General features: G+C 34.6%; 1 protein-coding gene across 3 annotated transcripts in view; it reads right to left on the minus strand.

Moving 5' to 3' along the window:
- LOC122812232 (adhesion G protein-coupled receptor E2-like) overlaps positions 1–25413 on the minus strand; it is a 1489088-nt gene that overhangs the window by 1022305 nt on the left and 441370 nt on the right. For all 3 annotated transcript variants that reach the window (XM_044084588.1, XM_044084589.1, XM_044084587.1), the window contains exon 5: positions 22256–22405. In XM_044084588.1, coding sequence (XP_043940523.1) covers positions 22256–22405 — 150 coding nt within the window. The remainder of the gene's footprint in view (positions 1–22255; positions 22406–25413) is intronic.

The raw sequence follows: 25413 nt of genomic DNA on the forward strand, positions 1-25413 counted from the left end.
AAGTCTAAACCTCAAAATGCATGCACTCGAGGCACTCCTCAGTATGGAGAAAATCGATATATGTGCAGTAAAAGAAACCTGGTTTAAGGCTCCAGAGAGCACCCCAGCACTACCATGTTACAACTCATACCATACATTTTGGCCACAAAACCCAGACTGAAATACAAAAGGCGGGGGCATATCCATATTCATCAAGGATACCAACACCTCCAGGTTAGTAGCACAGCACAATGCTTCAGAGATCATCCATCATCAACCATCAGCAACTAACAATGGGCAAAACTGCAGTTCAAATTCTAGCTTGCAACAGATCACCCTCCATGTCCCAGGACCCCCATTCCACATTTCTGGAAACATTGGGAAGTATAAAAGTCATAGCAGACACCCTGATATTGGGTGATTTCAATTACCCAAACATTAACTGGAAGAACTATTCAAGTACAAACTCCCTTGCCCAACATTTCCTAGAATTTATAAACTCAAACACTCTGGATCAACTAGTTAACACCCCCACCAGAGATGACAACATATTTGACCTGGTCATCACCAACATGAGCGACCGATGTTCAACACCAGAGGTCAACCCCTCACTGGTTAGATCAAACCATAAACTAATCACTCTGGATATCCACATTCATCCCCCACACCGGTCAAAGAAACCACAGTGAAAAATTTTTCAGAAGCAAATTTCACGTTACTTAAGACCAAGGTGGAAAGTTGTGGAGCCCCCATGCTAAAGGATAATGCTGTCCAAGCTGCAAAATCCTTTACTAATGCAGTCTATGGGCACCTACAAGAATGCATGGATTGTGCTATCTCAAGCAAAACCAAGACTTACTCCTCCAAGAAAAGGAAACCAGTCTGGTGGTCCCCTGCCATAAACAAGCTATACGATAGAAGGAGGAAACTAGTACAGAAAAGAGTAAAATCCCAAGAAGGGAAAATGTCCCTGATCAGTATCAGCAAGAAACTATGATCTCTCATAAAATCATCCAAGGCTAGCTTCGAAAGAAAAATTGCCAAGGACTTCAAAGATAACCACAAGGCATTCTTTAGCTATGTCAAGAATCTAAGTGGCAATTCTCAGATCTGGTCAGAGTCAGTGCAGAATGGTACAAAATACACTGAACCGACTGACATCGCCAACATCCTGGCAGACAGGTTTAGTGCAAACGTCACCTCCCCTCTCACCGCCAAAAGGGCCCATAACCATACCATAAGAATGTAGTGCTCCTGAAATCCCAGACACTCAAGTTAAAATAGCCCTCTCCAAAGCCAAAAACACAGCATCAATGGGAATGGACAGTGTCCCAGGCTGTGTCCTACATGAGCTCTAAGATGAACTAACCCCTCACCTAAATACACGGTTCAAACTCAGCCTCTCCACAGACTATGTGCCCATACAGTGGCACACAGCAGTGGTTATTCTGCTCCACAAAGGTGGAGCCACAACAGACCCCGGGAACTATCGCCCTATAAGCCTGACTAGCGTGGTCTGCAAGGCTATGGAGTGCATCATCATGGATCTCATTAACAGAGACATTGGGAACCTCCAAACACTGGAGCCTACCCATTTCGACTTTGTTAAGGGCAGATCATGCCTCCTAAACCTGGTGGACTTCTTTGAGACAGTTACCAAGGCTACAGATGAGGGAAAGGTGATCCACACAGCCTACCTAGACCTTGCAAAGGCCTTCAACACCATTCCCCATTCAGGTATTATAGGCATGGTCACTAGCCTGAAAATAAACCCCTACATGATGAGATGGGTTGCTAACTGGCTCATGGACAGAACCCACATGGTAAGACTAGTGGGAGCTAGGTCTGACTCTAAACCGGGTGCAAGTGACGTTCCCCAGGGCTCAGTCTTAGGACCCCTCCTGTTTGGCATATACTTCTCAGAGGTACAGGCAAGCACAGGAGGGCTATGGCTGACCAGGTTCGCGGACGACTGCAAATTAGGGGTATAATTGACTCTCTGGCTGACACAGACAACCTCCAAAAGGGTCTCACTGAGACAGATATCTGGTGTCAAAACCATGGCCTCAAGCTAAATGCCAAAAAGTGCATAGTCGTCCCCTTTGGAAAAAACTCTGGGGATCCAAGTAGACAGTAACCTCTCCTTTGATATTCACATTGCCAAAGTGGTTAGAAAATCCTTCTATGTGGCTCACCTAATCACAAAAGGGTTTGCATCCAGATCAAAAGAGGTCATTGTGCCCCTCTATGAATCATTCATCAGATCCATCATAGAGTACAATGCTTCATTCGGGATGTACCTTACAAGACACCTGCAACAGCTAGAAAGACCACAGAAGTACCTCACCAAGAGGATCACTGGCCTCAAACAGATGCCCTATGCAGCTTTACTGAAGAAATTCCAGCTGTACTCGGTTGCATACCGCCTACTCAGAGGTGAACTCTGCCTGACATACAAGGCCATGTCCAACCCAGAATTGATGGACATGCTCCACCTAAAGAAAACCACATCCCCTCGAGCCACATGCTCTAGGGATCTAAACCTCACCACAACAATAAATAGGATGTGCTGGAGTCATAGATTCCTGTCCCAGAGACTTCCCAAGCTCTAAAACAACAGTCCAATCTACATTAGGCAGAGCTCCTCGCTAAGCCTCTTGAAGAGAAACCTTGACGAGTGGATGGGAAACAGAAAGTTTACTCTGTGGATGACTTCAATTGCTCTGCTGGACAGAGGCACACGGAACTAATCTACAGGGGTGGCAAAAGCCAACACATACCGGCTAGGCTTATAAATGCCTTCAGGCAGATATCCTAGTATCTACCTATGAACCTATGAACTTGCATCTTTCACCACTGAAGTATTATTAACTGCTTGTTTAAGTGTATCTCTTTGCCAACCTAACTTCCTAAATAATTTTATGCTCTTCCACACACATAAATTAAACTATGTAATGTTTTCTTTACTCCTATGTTTCATACCATATTCTTTTTGACTATTGTGTTTATTTTATTTTTTTAGAATATTATGTTATAATTTTTAACATCATTCTGTTAATATTTTTTATTATGCTGTGGCAATTTTATGTAAGCTATGACAGGAACTTTTCTCCTCAGGCCTCCTCTGAAAATGGGCACTGTCTCAGTCAGACCATCCCAGTAAACAAATGTAAAATAAAATAATAAATAAATAATAAAACATCTAGGAATCTGGGAACACACATAGACAGTAGCCTAGTCACCCAACACGTGTCGAAGGAGTAAGGAAATCCTTCTATTTTGCTTAACTTATAAGCAAAGGCACAGCATCTACGTCCACAGAGGTCATTATACAACTGTACTTGTCCGTCATCAGACCAATCCTAGAGTATAATGCCTCTTTCAGTATGTACTGACCAGATGCACGTAGCAACTGGAACATTCACAAAGGTTCCTTACAAAAAGAATACAGGGAGTAAGCAGAATTTCCTACACTCATTGCCTCAGTCTTGTCTCTTTACTCGGTATCATGCAGACTTCTGAGAGGTGATGTTTACCTGGCATACAAGGCATTCCTGGACCATGTTTTGATGAACCTTTTGCACATCTACAAAAAAAACAACTGCTAGATTAAAAAACTTAAATTTTGCTGGCAACATAAATAGGACACATTGGAGAGAGAGAGATATAGTTCTTAGAGAATTCCCATTTTTTGGAACAGGCTCCTCCTTATCCATATCTATGCACAACCTGGACCAATGGATGGATAATCAGAAATGCACCTGGTCTGGCTCCCATGTCTCTGGGGTGTCTGCCAGTGTAATGGCCAATGGGCCAGAGCTTGATTCATAATACATAAGTGAAACATGGGGATAGTCTTCCAGTTCCCCTCAGATTGATTCATAATATTTAAGTAAAATGTGGAGTTAGTTTTCGAGCTCCTCTCAGACTGATTTATAATATCTAAGTAAAATGTGGGGCTGGTCTCCAAGGTCCCTCAGATTGATTGATATCTAAGTAAAATGTGGGGTGGATCTTTGAGCTCTTCTCAGATTGATTCATAATACCTAAATAAAATGTGAGGCTGGTCTTCAAGCGCCACATAATTAGTAAGTTTTAGTGAAGCTGAAGAATCAACAAAGTACAGATTATAGCTCATAGGATCATAGGGTCATAGGAAGTTACTAGGCTATTGGCTCTGAGGCCCTCACAAGCCTAGCCAAGAATTTAGCCCACGTTCCAATAATGTCAGCACCCAATGCCCTGTCCAGCAGGGACACAGGTGGAATCCCAGGAGTGTATTTTCTGTTCCACATCCAGCTGTTCAGGTTGCACATAAAAAGTGGTTAATGAGGTACTCTGCTTGACATGGAGGGGGAGTCTATTCCAGAAAAGGGGGAGTCTCTGGAACAACAAATCTGCCTGCCAACGAGTCCAATTGATGTCACAGACAAGGTTGAGGTCATGCATGTGGGTTACTCAAGTAGAGCTTGACTTGCAGATATGCAGCAGTCCCATCAAGGCGGCATATGAGATTGCTTTGTATGCAGGCAGATGTCACCTCTGAGGAGTCTGTAGGAGACTGCGTAGAGGGACAGGGCCTTTAGCTTATCTTTGTAGGGTAGAAGTTTGAGGCCCTGGATTTTCCTGGTAAGGAACCTCTGTGGTCTCTCCAGTTGCTGCATGTGCTTTGTGAGGTACATGTTGAAAGAGGCATTGTACTCAATAATGGGTCTTATAAGGGAAGAATACAGGGATGTTATGACCACCTTGTCCCTGAATAAGATACCCTTACCAATGAGGTGGGCCATGTAGAAAGCTTTCCGTACAATGGAGGCAATATGGTGGTCAAAAGTCAGTTTCCTATCAATTTACACATTTTTTATAATATAAATACATTAACTGAATAAAAAAAAATAAAAAAGATTGGAATACATCATATTACAAATATTATAGTTAAGCTTTCTGCTTACAAGCTAATATACCAATAGCACATAATTTGATATATATTTCATCAATAAATTAATTTGTGGTAATAAGATATATACTTAGTAACATCATAGGGTTAATATATATATTCATCATGGTATATATGTAGTATAACAGCAATAAATAGGGTAATATATCATTCATTACAATGTCATTATAAAATTGATTAAATAAACATTTATATACAAAATTAGATATATATTAATAGAATTTTGAAAGTTAATTTTGTATTAGATTGTATGTATATATTTATTTGTAAAGTGCATGAGAATATAATGTATTAATATGTGTTGGTTTTAAATGAGAAAGAACATATATATATATATATTTTTTTGAACAAATACCATTTCCCTTTTAAGAAAGTATGGCGGGAAATTAGGTCATTAATTAATATGATTATTGAATAATCAGTATTGTATAAATAAATGGTGTAGAATGATAGACTGTATTCTGAGGAAGTTCGTAAGGACGAAACCTAGGTCAACAATAAAGCAGTGTTCGTGCAAAGGTGGTTACGGAGTCTTTTCTGCAGTTTTTTGAGTTGGTCAGTATTTACCAGTTTGGTTTGTTCTCTTGTGGATATCTGTTCATCTCCTTATTGGCATTGGCATCGGCCTCACCTTGCTTTTGTACTACAAGTTACAGTATATTTGGTTCCTGGTTATGGCGAGCGAGAGCGGTCCGATAGATGTCGGGGGTATGTTACGGCATATCCAAGATACCTTAAAAGAACATTCGGTTCTTATACAACAACTGTTAACAAGAGACAATGTAAATTCCACGCAAACAGGGAACAGTTTGGGGTTCCCGTTGACACAACCAACACCACCTACAGCAACGGATACGAACACTCAAGGTAATACAGAATATGGTGAAAAAGAACTTTTGGTACAAGATGTAAATAGTTGGAAAAATCAAAAATACTCTTTTTCAGTCGGTTTAACCAAACAACATATTATAACGGAAACCACACATAATATAAAACCTTTGGAAAGTATGCTCAACATCTTTGAGAAAAAACTTTTTAAAGTAAAATGGCTACAATTAGAAAATAGCTATTTACAACGGAATATGGAATTGGGTATCATTCCGAAAGGCTTGCGGCTTTGGAGGTACCCAAATGGCTGTACTGACAATAAGCATATGCTTCAAGATCTACATGCACTATTTGACAACTGTGGCACTCGACTGATGGAGATTATTGTCAAATACAATGACATTCATATTTCAGAACTTTTTGATCAATTAGAAGAACTCAATAATCAAATATCTCAAGACCCATCATTCGAGAAAGTGTATGAGCAGTATGCATTCATTACAACAGATGTCACCAAATGCTGCGATGTCATCTTTAAGAAAAAAAGTAATAAAATCCAACGAGACCTACAAACTTATGCTCAACAACAAGCATATCCAAAATCAGCGGATCCAGGTAGCAGTAACCATAGCACTGGTTCAACAAGACAACATTCGACCAATTACAATGACGTCAATCCACCGGTAGAGGGTGATGACGAAGATACCCGGATGGAAGGCGAAGAGCACACGGAAGAAGGCGGAAGATGGTCAGATCGATTAAGGAATCAAGGTGAAACACAAAACCAGCGGGAATTTCAGAAGACAGGCGCCAGACCAAAACAGACTTTTTTGGGACTTTCTGTGGGCAAAAAGCGGAGGAATTAACATCATACATTGGGACAGTTACGAGAGCACAGTTGGGTACGAGCGTTCTTATAACAACAGATGCATCTTTTGTAGCGGAGGACTTTATATCACCACAAAAAACTATCAGTAAGTCTCGTATTAACTTTCATAATACAACTGACTGTATAAAGATATTCAGCAATAAGGCTACGGCTTCTCCTGAGGATTATGTTAATGACATGAAAGTAATGGATGATGACAAACATGTGGAACAACATCATGATAGTAGTTGTTTGGATACACAATTGGTTCAAGTGAATGATTATGATGAGAATGATAATATATTACTAGAATTAAGTACGTATCAATATAATGAAGTATATTCAAGTAATGATGCAAATGATGGAATAGAAACAAATGGAGATAGGCAAATCATAAATATGCCAGATTATTTGCAATATTCAGTTAACTTTTGTATTAATCAAAATCCAGACAATTATATTATACAATGTGGGAATCATGAGCAACCCTATGATGGAGAAACAATGGTATGTTCAAACATGGATATTCCGATAGAACATAATGTGCAATTTTTAAGTCATCCGATTATTATAATGAATACAAAGCAAGATTATAAGATATATAACTATTCTTCTAAGGATATTACAATAGCACATGCAAATTTATTTTCAAAAGGACTGAATTTTGTCCCATGTATTAAAGGCAATATTGTACAATCTATATTAGACTTAAAATTATTTTCTAGAAAATTAAATTTAAAAGTATACTTCAATAATAATAATGAAAATAATATTGGGGAATATAATGTGTTCACGAAACCAAGTCTATTCAATCCACCCATGAATGAGGAAATAATTCAATTTGAAAGGAGAACTGAATATGACATAAGACAATTTTATAAAAAATATAAATACAACAATTATGTCAATATTACAGCAAGTGAAAAACAGCTTTTGAAAGAAATTCAAAATGATCCAACATTAAGAGTCATGAGACCTGACAAAGGTAATGGTATAGTCATTTTAGACTACAACGATTACAGCTTATATATGACCAACATGTTAATGAACAAAACATATGTAGAAATAAGTAGAAACCAAGTACATATAGCATACAAAAGAATTGATACAAAATTGGAAGATATGCTATATCAAGGGGGTATCACTGAAATAGAGTATAACTATTTGAGAAATGAATATCCAGTAATCAGTGGTATCTTCGGAATACCAAAAATTCATAAAGGTCTTGATAACTTGGATTTCAGACCCATAGTAGATGGAAGCAGAAGTGTCACATGTAACATAAGTAAATATTTGGATCATTTTTTCAAGGAAAGCATGAAATTTTTCAGTTACATCACTAAAGATTCATGGGATTTTTTGAGTAGACTAAATAAAGTCAATATGAAAAAAGAATATATTTTCATTACAATAGATGTAGTAAGTTTATTTACTACAATACCTCATGATGTAGGCCTTTTATGGCTGGAAGAACAACTTTATTCAACAAAGTTATATGAACAAGATCAAATCAATACATTTATAAATTGAATGGAAATTGTATTGAATAATAATTATATATTTTTCGAAGGTAGCTATTTCCAACAAATTAGTGGAGTAGCAATGGGGGCACCTTGTGCCCCCATGTATGCGAATCTAATCATGAGTTACTGGGAACAAAACTATCTATTTACTACAGAATTTCGTGAACACATTATCATGTATACCAGATATCTAGATGATATTTTCATTATATGGAATCAAAATAATGATATAAATATGTTGGACACATTCTTACAATATATAAACAACACAGTTAAATTTTTGAAGTTTACTTATAATGTCCAAGAAAATAACATTAATTACCTGGATGTGGATATAACATATGACAAACAAACAAATAAGTTGAATACAAAAATATATAGAAAACCCACATTTTCAAATGCGTACTTGCACTTTGACAGTTGGCACCCTGACCATCAGAAAAAAGCCATTGTGAAGGGGCAGATGGTCAGGGCGGCCAGAATGGTCAGTGAAGAACATGACTTCATAGCAGAAATGAAATACATTATGCAGCTTTTTATGAACAGGGGGTACCCAGAACAATTTTGTGTCCAGATATATGAAGAAATAATCAAAAAAAGAAGGAATGATTTTTACACAGCAATTCTAAATACTGGTACAATATCGAATCAAAATCCGGATAATATGGATGTAAAATTTAATAATAATATCCCATTATATATCATTAAATCTGATGATTGTTCCAAAAATATAGAAGGTATTATTAAGAAAAATTGGGACTTTTTTATTAATGATAAAATTGGGAGACATGTATTTTTTGGAATAATAAAATTCGTATATAAAAAAAGTCCTTCCTTTAAAAATATATTGGAACACAAAAGAAATACTGGACAATGTACAAATGCAAGAAAAGGAAATTTCAAATGTGGAGCATGTAAGACATGCAATTATATTCATGTAACAGGTTCTAATGTTATAATCAATGAATGTAACATACCAATATACGGACATTATAATTGTCAAACAACTAATATAGTATACATAGCCTTGTGTCAACAATGTAAGGTATTTTACGTGGGAAAGACGAAAAGAAAATTCAGAGAAAGAATCAAAGAACATCTATTAGATATAAAACATCAGAAGAATAGTAATGCTTTAGCAAGACACATTATGGAATATAAAGATCATACTTTTAAATTTATGGTTGTAACTCAAATTAAACAAGATCTACAGGGAAGGACAACCATATATCATTTGGACATGGAAGAATTAAAATGGCAAATACTGCTTAATGCATGTATACCTCCAGGTATAAACGAATACATGAGCATTATGCCAGTATTAAAATTAAATAGAATATATAATGTATGATACAGTATGATATTCATAAATTAAGTATCAAATTTATTTATTCATTTAAAATTTAAAAATTTAAAAATTTAAATATAATATCAATATAAGATCAAATATTGGTACATATTATGGACACATACATTTATAATGGAATCAATATTTATAGGGTGCAATTTTTTACACATTTTTTATAATATAAATACATTAACTGATTAAAAAAGATTGGAATACATCATATTACAAATATTATAGTTAAGCTTTCTGCTTACAAGCTAATATACCAATAGCACATAATTTGATATATATTTCATCAATAAATTAATTTGTGGTAATAAGATATATACTTAGTAACATCATAGGGTTAATATATATATTCATCATGGTATATATGTAGTATAACAGCAATAAATAGGGTAATATATCATTCATTACAATGTCATTATAAAATTGATTAAATAAACATTTATATACAAAATTAGATAGATATTAATAGAATTTTGAAAGTTAATTTTGTATTAGATTGTATGTATATATTTATTTGTAAAGTGCATGAGAATATAATGTATTAATATGTGTTGGTTTTAAATGAGAAAGAACATATATATATATATTTTTTTGAACAAATACCATTTCCCTTTTAAGAAAGTATGGCGGGAAATTAGGTCATTAATTAATATGATTATTGAATAATCAGTATTGTATAAATAAATGGTGTAGAATGATAGACTGTATTCTGAGGAAGTTCGTAAGGACGAAACCTAGGTCAACAATAAAGCAGTGATCGTGCAAAGGTGGTTACGGAGTCTTTTCTGCAGTTTTTTGAGTTGGTCAGTATTTACCAGTTTGGTTTGTTCTCTTGTGGATATCTGTTCATCTCCTTATTGGCATTGGCATCGGCCTCACCTTGCTTTTGTGACACAGGTGGAATCCCAGGAGTGTATTTTCTGTTCCACATCCAGCTGTTCAGGTTGCACATAAAAAGTGGTTAATGAGGTACTCTGCTTGACATGGAGGGGGAGTCTATTCCAGAAAAGGGGGAGTCTCTGGAACAACAAATCTGCCTGCCAACGAGTCCTATTGATGTCACAGACAAGGTTGAGGTCATGCATGTGGGTTACTCAAGTAGAGCTTGACTTGCAGATATGCAGCAGTCCCATCAAGGCGGCATATGAGATTGCTTTGTATGCAGGCAGAGGTCACCTCTGAGGAGTCTGTAGGAGACTGCGTAGAGGGACAGGGCCTTTAGCTTATCTTTGTAGGGTAGAAGTTTGAGGCCCTGGATTTTCCTGGTAAGGAACCTCTGTGGTCTCTCCAGTTGCTGCATGTGCTTTGTGAGGTACATGTTGAAAGAGGCATTGTACTCAATAATGGGTCTTATAAGGGAAGAATACAGGGATGTTATGACCACCTTGTCCCTGAATAAGATACCCTTACCAATGAGGTGGGCCATGTAGAAAGCTTTCCGTACAATGGAGGCAATATGGTGGTCAAAAGTCAGTTTCCTATCAATGTGGGTGTCCCAAGTCCCTCACACCTAATTGCGTGCTTGGTACCTTATTATTAATGTGTTAATTTGTGGGGACATCACTTCAGTAATTTAGTTTATGTCCTTATTTTTATACTGTGCATATTTATTTTTATTATCATTCTGCACAAGATAAAATGCACTTGTTTGTTTTAGTTGTATACATTTGTTAGTTTGAAATCCATTTTAATATCAAATAAATACATAAATAAGCAAATGAACCAACAAATACAAAAATCGTGAAACAAAAATAAATTACTAGCTCTTTACACTGGTGGTTCCTTATCAGAAATACATTTTTAATAAATAAATAACTATATAACCATGTTTTTCCTTTAGTTATTACTTTCCAGAAATATGTATTTCCATTTTTATTTAATTAGGGCTTTCATAGAAGCATTAAGCAAGGAAAATTATGTTGAAATGAAAGACAAAATCCAATGTATTTACTTATCTTTTGAATAGCCAGCCAAACCATGCAAATAATTCTGAATTATCATCATCCACTGTATTTTTGCTTCCACATTAAAACCATGTAATAGAGGAGAGGTTTATTTACTGAGATGTCGTTTGTTCACCCTCAGATAGTGAATTTAGATGTATAATTAGTAGGATTCATAGCTGCATTCCTAAGTTTCAACTTTTATCCTGGCTTGCATGCACAAGAAAACATTCCAGGAGTATTCTTGTAGACAAAAGAAGAATCACAGACTACAGAACCATTGAAAGAACACTCCTCTACATCTGGAAATCATTGAAGAGTAAGTTAAATTGGGAAAGTAAACAAAAAATAAATTGATTTTCCATGGCCAAGAGACATGAACACATTATTCATTCTATTCAACTTTTATCCTGGCTTGCATGCACAAGAAAACATTCCAGGAGTATTCTTGTAGACAAAAGAAGGATCACAGACTACAGAACCATTGAAAGAACACTCCTCTACATCTGGAAATCATTGAAGAGTAAGTTAAATTGGGAAAGTAAACAAAAAATAAATTGATTAATAACTTTTAGGGAGATGTGCTTATTATTTTTTTTTAGATAAGAAATGTATGATGCTGATTTTATTTCCTTTAGACAATCTGGTCTCTCTAAGACAATGCTATACAAGTACCTGCTACATTGTGATATATGTTTCTTATAAAAAAGAAAATATTTTCCATGGCCAAGAGACATGAACACATTATTTTCTCTAAAATCTTTTTATTGAAATATCCAATAATATGACAAAACTTCAGCAACAATAAACACTAACAACATCATTGTATTAAAGTACATTTAGGAGTTAGAACAATTAACATAGCTGAAAAAAACTTGAATGACACACTCAGAACGTCAGACTTATAACATTATATATAATATTTACAAGTGGTAATCTGTAGAAACTCAAGCAAATGATATTATAATTGTAGAAAATATAATAATTATTAAGAACATTGAAAAGAAAAACAGAACATCCTACCCCATCAATGACCAAACCCTTAGTCCGTATTAATAATAAACAAAACCTTTTCAATAGCTTTATCCATGAAAATCCATTTTTTGGGACTCTTCACCAGAGTTTTTTGCGCGGAGAGATATGAGTAAGCCAAGGATCTAAAGCCAATCAAGTTCAAATTAGTACGATCAAGCCAATTTTTAGAAATGTAAAATTTTATGAGTGAGCAAATGTATATAATCACATGCGTGTCCAATTTAGAAAGGAATAATAATGGTATATGAAGGATTGCTATCTCCCAAGATAAGGTGGATTTGTGGTATCCCATTCTCTGTAAACGTATTTTCAAAGAAGTCCAAAGCTTGTGTGAATGAGGGCAATACCAAAAAATATGCAAAAGATTGGGAAAGTAACAACACGGACATGAAGGGGACTTATTTGGATTGAATTTGTTAAGTTTAGAGGGAGTGAAATAAGCATTATTATTTATCATCAGTTGAGTATAATATAATTTCTTGAAAGGGGAGTACTCCAAAGTTATCTTAATAGCATATATTTTCTGATCTACTGACAAATTAGGATTGTGTTTATTCCAAAAGTTGGAAAAAAGGCATGATGAGTCCTGTAATAATTTGGTAAATAGGTTGTATGACTTAGATACCATTTTCTCAGGGGATAGTAGGGCATTAATAATCGTGTCCAAATTAATGAGATCCTGTTTCCTAGGTTTTAAATGAGCAAATTTAGACAGAACTAACTCTTTTAACTGGCGCAAAATTGTAGTATAAGTCCTATTCACATTGAGAATATTTCGTATCTCCGGTAGCGACATATCCTTATATTTCAATAAATCCCATACTTTAAAGTTTTTAATTTGTGGAAATTTAGACAGATTAAATTGAAATCCATCTAGCTTAAAATTAGGATTTAAATGGAGTGGCTAAAATAACTGAGAAATAGTGTCAAGATTGGAATTTTTTAGTAACTCATGGAATGATTTAACCTTCTGTTTCAAAGATATAGAAATTTTAAGAGTTTTTATGATATCCAAAGGAAGAAAAAGAAGGACAGCCAGATTAATATTATTATTGATAATGTGCTGATACCACATCTTCATCTAACTAGGGTATTGACTATATCTATTGGTATTCATCATAGAAATGGATAAGAGTTTTTTGGCTGAAATAATTAAATGGTATAAGTACAGATTTGGGACTCCCAATCCCCCTCTATTTTTTGGAATTGATAAATTAGCATAAGAAATTCTAACCGATTTAGGGTACCACAGAAATTTAGCTAATTCTTTATTAACTCTATTAAAGAATGATTTAGGTATAACTTGATCTGAGGAGATAAATTGAAAGAGAAATTTAGGAAGGATATTCATCTTAATTATTGCAGCTTTGGATAATACGGATACATTTAATAATTCCCATCTGCGTAAGTCCATAACTATTGATGACCAAAGCTTATTTAAATTATTTTGAAACATGGATAGACTATTATGTTCTATATTAATTCCTAGATATTTAACCTTTAATTTTAAAGGATACGTTAGAAAAAAGATACGGTTTATGCGCCAAGGGATTTAGGGGAAGAATATGTGTTTTACTCGAATTAATATGATAACCAGAGGCAGATGAGAACTTCTCTATAGAATCTATTATCTTATTCAAATCAGTATTGGGAGCTTGAAAATAAATGACTAAGTCATCTGCAAAAGCAGATAATAGTATATTAGTATTTAATAACCTAGGTATTTTACAGGTAGATTTTTGCACTAAGTATAATAGCAATGGTTCTAAATATAAGTTAAAGAGAAAGGGGGAAAGAGGACATCCCTGTCTGGTGCCATTTGTTATTTTAATAGGATTAGACAAAGTTCCATTAATATTCATTATAGTAGATGAATTCTTGTATAAAGTTTTAACTAGGTTTATAAACATAGAGGGAAAGTTGAAACAAGTCATGGTTTGAAACAGGAAATCCCAATTCACTCTGTCAAAAGCCTTTGACGCATCAAGAATCAAAGCATATATCGGATTGTTCACAGATTTAGAAAAATGTATCATTGATTCTAGAGATAAAGTGTTATCCCATGAATGTTTATGAAACATAAATCCTGTTTGGTCAGGGGAAATAATTGAAGGCAAAACTTTTTTCAATCTGTTAGCAAGGATGGAAGCTAGAATTTTAATGTCTATTTTGATTAACGAAATGGGTCTATAATTATGAGGATCTGTATTGACTTTATTATTTTTCAAGATTAATATAGTTTTAGATATGTTCCAATGAAGGTCTGATATATCATTTATTTTTATAAAATTATAAACTTTGAGAAGAAGGGGGGTAGAGGTTAATTTAAATGTTTTGAAAAATTTAGCCATAAATCCATCAGGGCCAGGATATTTTCTGGGTTTTAGTCTGCCTATGGAATCAGAGATTTCCTGGGTAGTTAAAGGAGCTGCAAGGGCATTCTGATGAACAGTATTTAACTTAAGAAATGTAATAGAATTTAGAAAGTTATTTACATGATCTTTGGTTATGAGATTAGAAGATTTAAAATATAAGTCAGTATATAGAGAAGTAAAGATTTGCATAACTTCTCTATCCGTGTTAAATATATGATTCTTATAATGTATCTGTGATATTCTAGGTCTATTAAAATTATTTTTAATTATTCGTGCTAAAGGTTTGGATGGTACTTGAGCCCATTCGGAATAGGTGGCTAGAAGTCTTTGCTCTAAAATAGAAAGATTATCTTGATGTAAAAGAAGTAATTTTTTTGAGATTTTAAGATTTGGTTGTAACTAACAGAGCTAGGGTTAGTTCTGTAATTATTTTCTTGGGATTTAATCTTTTGTTTAAGGAATTATTCTTTCTTTTTATATTGTTTTTTAAAATACGAAGCTTTATTTATTAACATGCCCCTTAATCTTGCTTTACAGGCAGCCCATTGAATATCGTAAGGTATAGAAGTTGTATCCAGACTATTTTCCATTTCCTGTATTATTTCAGAACTTAGTAATTGGTTTCTTTATTAGAGAGCAGATTATTGTTTAACGTCCATAGGCTATGTTTGGATATATGCATAGAATTTGAAGTAAGATTTAGTCTTAGGGAAATTCTCGAATGGTCAGACGTAAATCTAGGTTCAATATAAAAATCTGTAACCAAATGTGTCATGGTATCTGATAACAGGATGAAGTCCAGTCTAGACCAGGTGTTGTGACATTTAGAAAAATATGTATAAATATCTTTTTTAGATGAGTAATTTGTGAGTTGTAAGGGGTCTATGAGATTAAAATCTAGTATCAATTCTTCAAGGGCTATAGATGCTTGGTAATTATATGAGGCCGAGTTACTAGTTCGATCCATAACTGGGTTGATAATAGCATTCCAATCTCCACCTACAATGATATAATGATCTGTGAAAACAGAAAAAATGTTATAAATTTGAAGAATAAAAATATGCTGATTATTGCAAGGGCCATAAAGATTTAGTATTAAAACAGGTTTATCAAGGTTGTGTATAATAGTAGTAAAGTAACACCATCTACCGTTAGTATCAAAATCCTCCTTAATAATGGTCCCCTGAAAGTTTTGTTTAATTATAATAGCTACTCCCTGTGAATTAGAAGTATCACCAGACACTATTATATTTTTAATCCACTTTTTGTTTCTTACACTATACCAATCCTCCCTAGACACGAGTCTCTTGTAAAAAACAAATACTAGCTTGTGATTTATAAATTAAATGGAATATTAATGATTTCTTGGCTCTGTCATTCATCCCTTGCACATTCCATGAGTCAATATTTAAAAAAACTAGCCATATATAAATAAGGAACAAAGAGAAATTAAGCCGATAAATTGTAATAATAATGTAATAAAGGATTTGGGAAGTTTATACATATTAAGGCAATTGTAATGGTCACCGATGTGGGCAAAGTTATCTAATTTCTTTGTGCCAGTGAGTTTCCTCGTCCCCCCAGGTGCCTAACCACCTAAAACTAACAAAAGAAGAAACATACCGACACAAAAATGAAAGGTTGAAAACCCAGGCTACCAACATTACTAAATTAGAAGATAAAATCTTGTAATTAGTCCTAAAAAGGACTAAAAGTGCACTTATTATACTATACATATATACATAACTACAGAAAACAATATAGCCATCAAAGTCTAACCCCATAAAATCCAAATTCACAAAGCTCCTATATAATAAGTTAAAATCTTAGCTAATAATAGGCTAATTGTACAAATACATCTAACTAATTAAACCAAACTAAAGTATAATATTTAAGTCCCGATAAAGTTCAACAAAGACTTAATGTATATGATATTTTAAATAACTTTCCGTGAGTATGAAGTAGAACAAAGGTAGATAAAAATAACTCATGCTTAATCACAAAAGTTTTAGTGTCTTTCAAATATATAAATGAAACTAAGGAATAAACAATTCTATTTGCTTTTATCAAGTGCAGCTGTGTTACAGAATTTGACTCACATTAAAAAACTGTAACAACATAAAACAGAATGTTCATGATTTCTATATATCTATTATCGGAAGGGACTATAACTATTTTCAATTTGGTTTGTGATTTTTTAAATATTCTCCAACAGAAATATAATCAAAATACATCTCTAACTATGCAATAAATAAAGAACAAGGAATCTCATTGAAACATCATCCCTAAAATATATAAATCAGGTGAGAAGCCTAGATAGGAGAGTATATAGAAGAACAAATATATATAGATTGTATTGTATAGCAAACATAAACTAAAAATACCATGTTATAAACTATATAATGTAATTAGAACTTGCTGCAATTCGAGCTTCAGCGGTTCTAAGCTATACAACTAAGTAATGTGAGAAATATTAGGTAAAGGATTTAAATAAGTTGTACCATCGTTCAGTAATGACAAAGTAAACGTCACAAGTTTAGAAGCATATTAACTCAACAAACCCCTTCAACCTCTTTTCAGATACCATTATGAACCATCGAGTGGGAATGCAAGTTTAAGAATGGTTATGTACATCCAAACAAGACATAACATTGTATATACTATATAATCCTAATAGTATATAGGATATAACATTACTAAACTACAAGTAAAACATGAACATTGTGATATACTGCAAAACCTTAGCTTAATGTAGGAAAAAACAAAATATCAACTCAGCATATCAGATATAAAATTTCAAGTAGAACAACATAAAACTATGTAATATAAATACACGTTATACTGCTACCTGACGAGACACTATGCTAACATATAATTCCACCTTACATTTTGAAAGTCCAGCATCAAAAATTAGCACACATCTAACTGAGATATATGGCTTTATAGCAGCGGGCTTATCCACGCACACAACACCGACTTTGTCAAGCAAACCAAAGGACTCATCTAAAAAAAAAACGGATATTCTTCATGTGTTCTCGCTGAAAAGAAAATTGCTTACATGTTTAAATTTGGCCCTACTAACAGACACCAAATGACTCTAGAGGTGTATCAACCATCATTAGTGTTGATGAACAAGTAAACGTTATCTGGCCTCGGTTTGAAAGAAAGAAAAAACGTAAAAGGTGGAATTCAGCAAGAGGAACGAAAATTGAAGACACCATCTGCATCTCGCTGCTCTTATGGATCTTGATCAAAAACTTCCGACTGCCAAATGACTATATTACAGAGATACAGGTATGACACAACCTAAAATATGACATTAGCACAAGCTTTAAGGAGTTTTATTATCGCTGCCAGCAACTATCTAAAAAGAGTTGCTAGCGACACTAAGCAGGCTATGCCACTATTGTTGATAAGCTTCTGCCGTTGTTATTTAATGACACATAAACTATTAAAGATTACCTTTAACCATGAATCCAACAGTTGCCGACACTATTTTAGATAAGCCCATAGCATGTAGCCCATACTAAAAACGATGCTAATAATAATTTTGCAAAGCTCTAAAAAAAAAAAATGAAAAGCCATTCTAATACACAAGAATAATTGCATTAATGTGAGATAAAGAGTCAATGGATGGGAATTTCTTAAAAGCACTTGTAAAGATGATCTTCGCTTCCTGGATATCTTTGGCAGAGTATCTTTTATCTTTGTAGGTGAAGGACAGGATGTTGGGATATTGCATTTGAAACTTAATTCCACGCTCTATCAGATCAGCGCAGAAAGGAGACAATTTCTGTCTATTTAGTTTTATTTGGGGAGGCAAATCCTGCGAAAAAGTAAGTCTGTGTTGGTTCCAAATAAACTGCTTTTTGATTCTGGCTACAGACAAAATTTTTTGAGTGTCTTGAAAGTTAAGCAATTTTGTGTATATAATTGTTGGTGTATTTGATTTGTGACAGACATGCAGAGCTCTGTGCGCCCTTTCAACAATTAAAGTATCAGCAATGACTTCTTTATCGAGTAAAGCCACAAAGATTTGTTTGGTTATTGACAGAAGATTTTGATTCTCATATGACTCAGGCAGACCTCTAATTATAATGTTATTACGATGACTTCTCGCCTCTAAATCTAGTACTTTAGCCTGAATCTCAGCAATATGGGTATCTTTTGCTTTTAAATCAATGTCTATATTTTCCATCTTTATTTCCATGGCTTGGTTATTACTTTCAAGTAAATCCAGTCTATCAGTGATTTGTTTAAGCGTTTTTCTGAAGTCTTTGAATTGTTCTGAAAAGCCTTGTATGGCAGAGTGAATTGGTTGTAGTGCCTGTTTTAGTTCTTCAAGGTGAAAATTAGTGTCAGTTTTTTCTTTAGTATTAGCTTTAGTAATATCAGTAACTTGTTTAGATGTCCTTAATCTCTTGGACCCAGTGTCCTTTTCTGGTGAAAGCATGGAGGAAAATTTGGCCTTGGTTGTTTGCGTTTCCATGGTGTCTGAGTTACCTGCCATGCCCGGGAAAACAGCAGTGGTGACAGTTTCACCTATTAGGATAGAAGACTCCTGTGTACACGTGTTGAAAAAACACTCGAGGCCAAGAGAAGTTTGAGGTAAAATAATGAATATAGTTAAAATTTTACCACAAAAAATGGAATCAAAATACCACGTAGATATCCTTCAAGCTTCCTAAATAAAATTCTGTGGAGAAAATCAACTACACACTGGTTGAAAAAGCCGGTAATTACCAAGATATGAGGAGCTCTGTGAAAAGGGGGCAGTCTAGCTGGCGACCATCTTGGAATAAAACACATTATATTTTTCTTTGGATGGTGCACAATTAGACAGCATCACAGTATCCAGATACATGACTAGAACTCGGCCTAAAGAAAAGTTCACACACATTAATGACTTACTGATATAGTTCACATTTATAAGGAAAACAAGCTGCCTTAAGCAATGCCTTTAGAACATGAATAAATAGCCATTATTTTCTATGTCAAGATGCAGCACAGGGTTTTCTACATCATTCAGGGGAGAGAGGGGCTCAGCCCCCTGCAACATGCAGATTCTATTTAACAAAGGTTACTTTTTTATCTCATTTTTATCCGCTGCATACAATCCAATGAATATATTTAATTCATGATTAGCTCAAAGGTTTCATAATATAAAGCAAAATAATAGGAAAACATACTGTTACTATTCAGGTTATAAAAACAGAATAAACTACCAAGTGCAATCATATGACATGGTGTACAATCCTAGCATATTGCAGTAAACATATTTCATCATACTTTGAAACATTATATCAGAGATTCTGAATTAATATAATTCACAGCGTTTGTTTTTACATTTAAAGTATTTGGGAGAGGTGAGGTTCACTGAGACGTCTTTAGGCTCACCCTCACAGAAAGTGAAGTTAGATGCATAGTTAGTAGGATTCAAAGCTGCATTCCCTGATTTCAAGTGATATCCTGGTTTGCATGCAAAAGAATAACTTTCAAGAGTATTCTCCCATGTGGATGAATAATCATATATTAAAGAACCATTCAGAGATCATTGATCAACATCTGTAAGCTAGCGAGGAAAAGGATAAATTAGATGAATTAAGGATTATTTTTTAGGAGATTCTTGATGCATATATATATATATATATATATATATATATATATATATATATATATATATATATATATATATATATATATATATATATATATATATATATATAAATAAATATATATATATATATATATATATATATATATATATATATGTATATATATATATATATATATATATATATATATATTTATATATATATATATATATATATATATATATATATATATATATGTGTGTGTGTGTGTGTGTGTGTGTGCACATATATATATATATATATATATATATATATATATATATATATAATTATTATTATTCCTACACTGTCTGATGATGTAATACTTCCACCATATGGGTTTTGGTGTAAATGTGCTGTTATTCTTACATTGGACTATAACAGATGCCTTCATATATCTCTCCAGCAGGGAGTAACACTCAGAGGAGGAGGCAGCAACCTCTAATACAAGGTTGTCTGGGGATACATATGCTATTTGTGATTATCCATAACATCAGTCAGTAGTATCCAACTGACTGTGGAATTATTCCTGATTATATAGGTATTATTAGGGGATGTAAACCACATGTTAAGGTAGAAACTCACAAGATGGTCAGGTCTGACTAAGGAGTGATAACAAGTGGGGAGCTACAACTGAGGAAAACACCCGAGGAAAAGGGTGAGATGATCAACACATCTTGTAGATGGGAACAATTTGATTATGTGTATTGGTATTTGCAAAGTCTAGAAACTGCTGGGAATGCTTGCTTTTGATTGCAGATGTTTACCAGTTTATATCTCCATAGGTGAAGTCACCCTTAAGAAAGGACTTTGTCTCAGTGGTTATCTTTTTTAACTGGGTATGTTATTCCTCATGTTTTAAGGGGATAATAGAGGGGGTTCTGTAACTTGTTACAATGTGATAATTTGACTTGAGTGAAACTACAACTTGAACCAAGTCTGTATTATGAAGAATGTGGCGAGATATAGTTAATAAATAAATACAGTCATCTGCAGTTGCCAACTGATGTGAATACTTGAAAAACCAGAAGTGCAATCACTACTCTGTGACCAGGTTTCTGTTATTACACAAATACTGATGATTTCAATGCTAAGGAAAGCCCCAAGTTCAGAAATTTTGCTGCAGAGAATCAAGGCATTCAACAGTGCTAGTTTGATATTACCGGAGTGGATATATAACTAGTATAAGTCTGACACAGCTTGGTATTACCACAGTGAATAACTAACTAGTATAAGTCTGATGCACCTTTATATTACTGGAGTATATAACTAACTGGTATAAGTCCAGAAGAGCAGTTAATGCTATTGCCTGGCTCTCCAGTTTAGTCTGAGTCTGAGAAGCTTTATATTGGAGTTTATGCATCCTTCTGTGCCTATGTGTCTTTTCTTCTGGTTGCTGCAGGTTTTGTTCAACGTCCTAGAGATGTGCAGTAAATGAACTGGAGATCTTCTGAACTGTCTGAAGGTGTGTGTGATATGGGAGAATATGAGAGCACATGTGTGTGCGAGACCTGTAACTGGCTGACATCCTATTCAGGATTTTGTTTTACTCCATTGTATCTTTTCTGTGCTAACAAGGTCTCCAGCTCCAGTGCAGCCATGAACTGGATTAAACAGGTTATCAGATAATGAATGAATGAACAAATAAATAATGCAAGCAGATAATTACATTTGTTTTAAATGTATGATATTACAAAATTATAAACCTTTGTCCTTAAACAAGTGTCCTACCTTTACAACTACAATAATGCCCTTACCCACACATCCAGAAGTGGCTACATCAGTGAAAGTATCCTTTCTAGACTTTGACTGGAATCCTTGCTGACATGTGCATGTGTAACTTCCTGCTGTGTTACTACATACCGAAAAATCACCACAGATTCCCATTGTAGTGCACTTGTCAACATCTGCAATAAAAAATAAACACAATATAAAACAGCAAAATGCAAAGTAAAGATTTTTCTTAACAAGGCATTCTTTGTTATTATGTTAATATTAGACATAGAAAGAAAAATCATGATATTTTACAATACTTTGCTATTAAGACAAGGTGTTTGTATGTACATCAAAGAAATACAACATGTTTTTTTTAATCATGCCTGGTGATGATCAAGCACCTTCCTCTCTATCTTGTTCAAATATGCACCTGGTTACTGGATCGCACATCACCCCACTGAGGTCTGAAATTCCCCACTAATAGTTAGCCTAAGCAGCGCCTATTCCAGTAGGTCAATGGTGCTGGCACCATCATGGAGAGTGGTCAGAATCAAACCCTGCTCTTTGTGCCTGTGAGGTAAATACTCTAACCATTATGCCAAACCCATCCCTGCAGCAGCCTGACATGCCTCAATAATGCATGCATGTTTTTATGTACATGTCACATATGGCTAATCTGCAATGCACAGCTTGACGAGCATGCATGTCTCTCAGCATGTCTGCTGTATGCTGCCTACTCATATACATAAAGCCTTTCATGCCAGTCACACAGAAGGTAAGACTGCATGCTCGTGTATACACACACGCACACACACACACACACACACACACACACACACACACACACACACACACACACACACCTTAGGAGGGATGAGCCAACATTAGTCAGTCATTCAAATTCCCCCTGGCAACTCCTCCAGTGTGCTGACTGCTACTTGAATCTGGGTATCTAGATTACAGCTTGAGCTCTACCCCTCTATGCTACAGAGTTATGACAAAAATTATATATGTGCAATGTAACTGCAAAGTGGCTGTGTTGCTTTTGAAGTTTGCAGCAGTTATACGTAAGGCATAACACTGCATATCAAAAAATAAAGATGCTTGAATGCTTAGAATTCCTTATAAAATAGATACACATATGAATAACAAACAAACTTATGCAGTTATAACTTATTACTTCCACACTGCATATGCGAATGCTATATGGCCAAAAGCAAAAATACCAACTCAAAGAGCTGAATGAGAAAATGAAGCTACAAATACAGGGAAAATGAAAAGTCTGAGATGTGTGGGTTGAAACAACACAAAGACATTAACTTACTGATTTTTCAAAGCTGTATTTAAAAAGCCAAGCATTTTTGATGGGGCAAATGCTCTGCACCCTCATCTGGTGGAAGGAGAACGGGTCCTCCAAATTCTGACAAATTATATTTTCCAACCCAAGGTCAAACAAATGTGAAGAAGGTTCACAAATTTAAAGTTGCACTAAAAGAATATTTTTCACCCTCCCTTTCCTGAGGCTGTGTGACTTTAAAGATAAAATATTTAAGGAACGGGTCATAGAAGGTTGCTCTGACCTTTGAAAAACAGTATCTGAGTTGCAAGCTATTATGGTGAGTCAAGTCAACATTATTTTCCACAGGGACAGGTTTCTTTGAGAACCAATTATTATTTTATGTCTAACATGGTATCAGAGTTTACTTTAAGCCAAATTATCCATCTCCCGATTTTCTTTTCTGAACCCAAAAATGAGGGAGAAAAGATGCTCCATATCTTTGAGGTCCACAGAGAAGTCAATACAAAAAGAGATCGAGTCACCAAGGAGGAGAAAGCCCCCCCCCCCCAAAATAAAATCTCAAGACTGATGTAATTAGACTCCAAACAACATAAACACTGTAAAATTCAGTCAGTTTAATTCCAAACAATAATACAAAATAACCAACTACCTCAAACAAGCTTTCGCCGAAGTTTCTTCAGTTTTTTTTTAATTCATTGTTCAAAGAGAGTTAAATACACACAGAGAGAATCACATGCTGGTCAAGTGCCAAACCTTATTGGTAAGCATTAAATAAGCTGATATACAATAAAAACATAGAAATTTAAAACATAATTGATTATATTTAGATTACATAAATATCCAATGCTCAGCTATAAATTCATTGATTGTGCATATATAATGCCACAGTACAACTGCTGCCTACTTTTTAGTACAAGTTTTAAGATAACTGAATCATTTTATCCTAGTCGCATGTCAGCTCTTAGAGCCATAATTCACCTGTACTCCACACTTTCAGTCCTATTACATATGTCTCCATCTCTTTTACTTACCGATATCGAAGTGCCATAAACTTAAAAAAAAAAACTGTTTAGAATCTGAATCCAATATGTGTTTACATAATGCAGTGGTGTTTATTTGGCATGTTATGTCAGAAAGATGGTCACAAGTATGCTCTTTGAGTTTTTTATTTGTCTTACCCACATAAAACGCAGTGCACACTTGACAAAGAGCTATATATGCTATATTAGTAGAGTCACAGTCTACATAGATGTTACATTTATATACTTTACCAGCAACTGGATGTGTAAAATTATTAGTGCATAAAACATGTTTTTCAAAATTTGTACTTTCAACATGCAAAAGTTCCTCTCTTTTCACTAAACCTATTGCTGATTGTAGCATGTTGTTGTTGTGTCTTTTGGCTTATCCCGGTTAGGGGTCACCACAGCAGAACTTCGGTCCGCTAAAGTTTGGTAGTGGATTTTTACGTGCAGAGTTACCAGCCCTGACGCACAACCTTCAACGAAGGCAAGCCCATTCACGCATGCCTCCACACAGAAGACACTCTAGCTGAGAATCGTAGCATCTTTCTCCTTATAATATAATAACTGTTTCAAATTAACACCCTCTTTTATAGCCAGAAGCAGGACATGCAGTAGTTTCTGTGGCAAATCTATTAATTGTACAAAATGCCAGTGTTTGGAAATAATCTTCTTTATATCCTGTGTACATCTACTATTATACATTGTTGTAAATCTTAACCTAAAATTATTATGATGATTACACTCTCTGCCTGTTAAGGAAAAGAAAGGCTTAGCTACAGATGTCCATTCTCCTATGGTCAGCAGGCGTTCATTCTTTAGTTGAGTACAGTCATATCCCCTCTCAGAAAATTCATATACTAAGTGATCTAATTGT

This window comes from Protopterus annectens, chromosome 9.part0 (assembly GCF_019279795.1).
Source record: "Protopterus annectens isolate FY-2018-M chromosome 9.part0, PAN1.0, whole genome shotgun sequence".
Taxonomy (NCBI): domain Eukaryota; kingdom Metazoa; phylum Chordata; order Ceratodontiformes; family Protopteridae; genus Protopterus; species Protopterus annectens.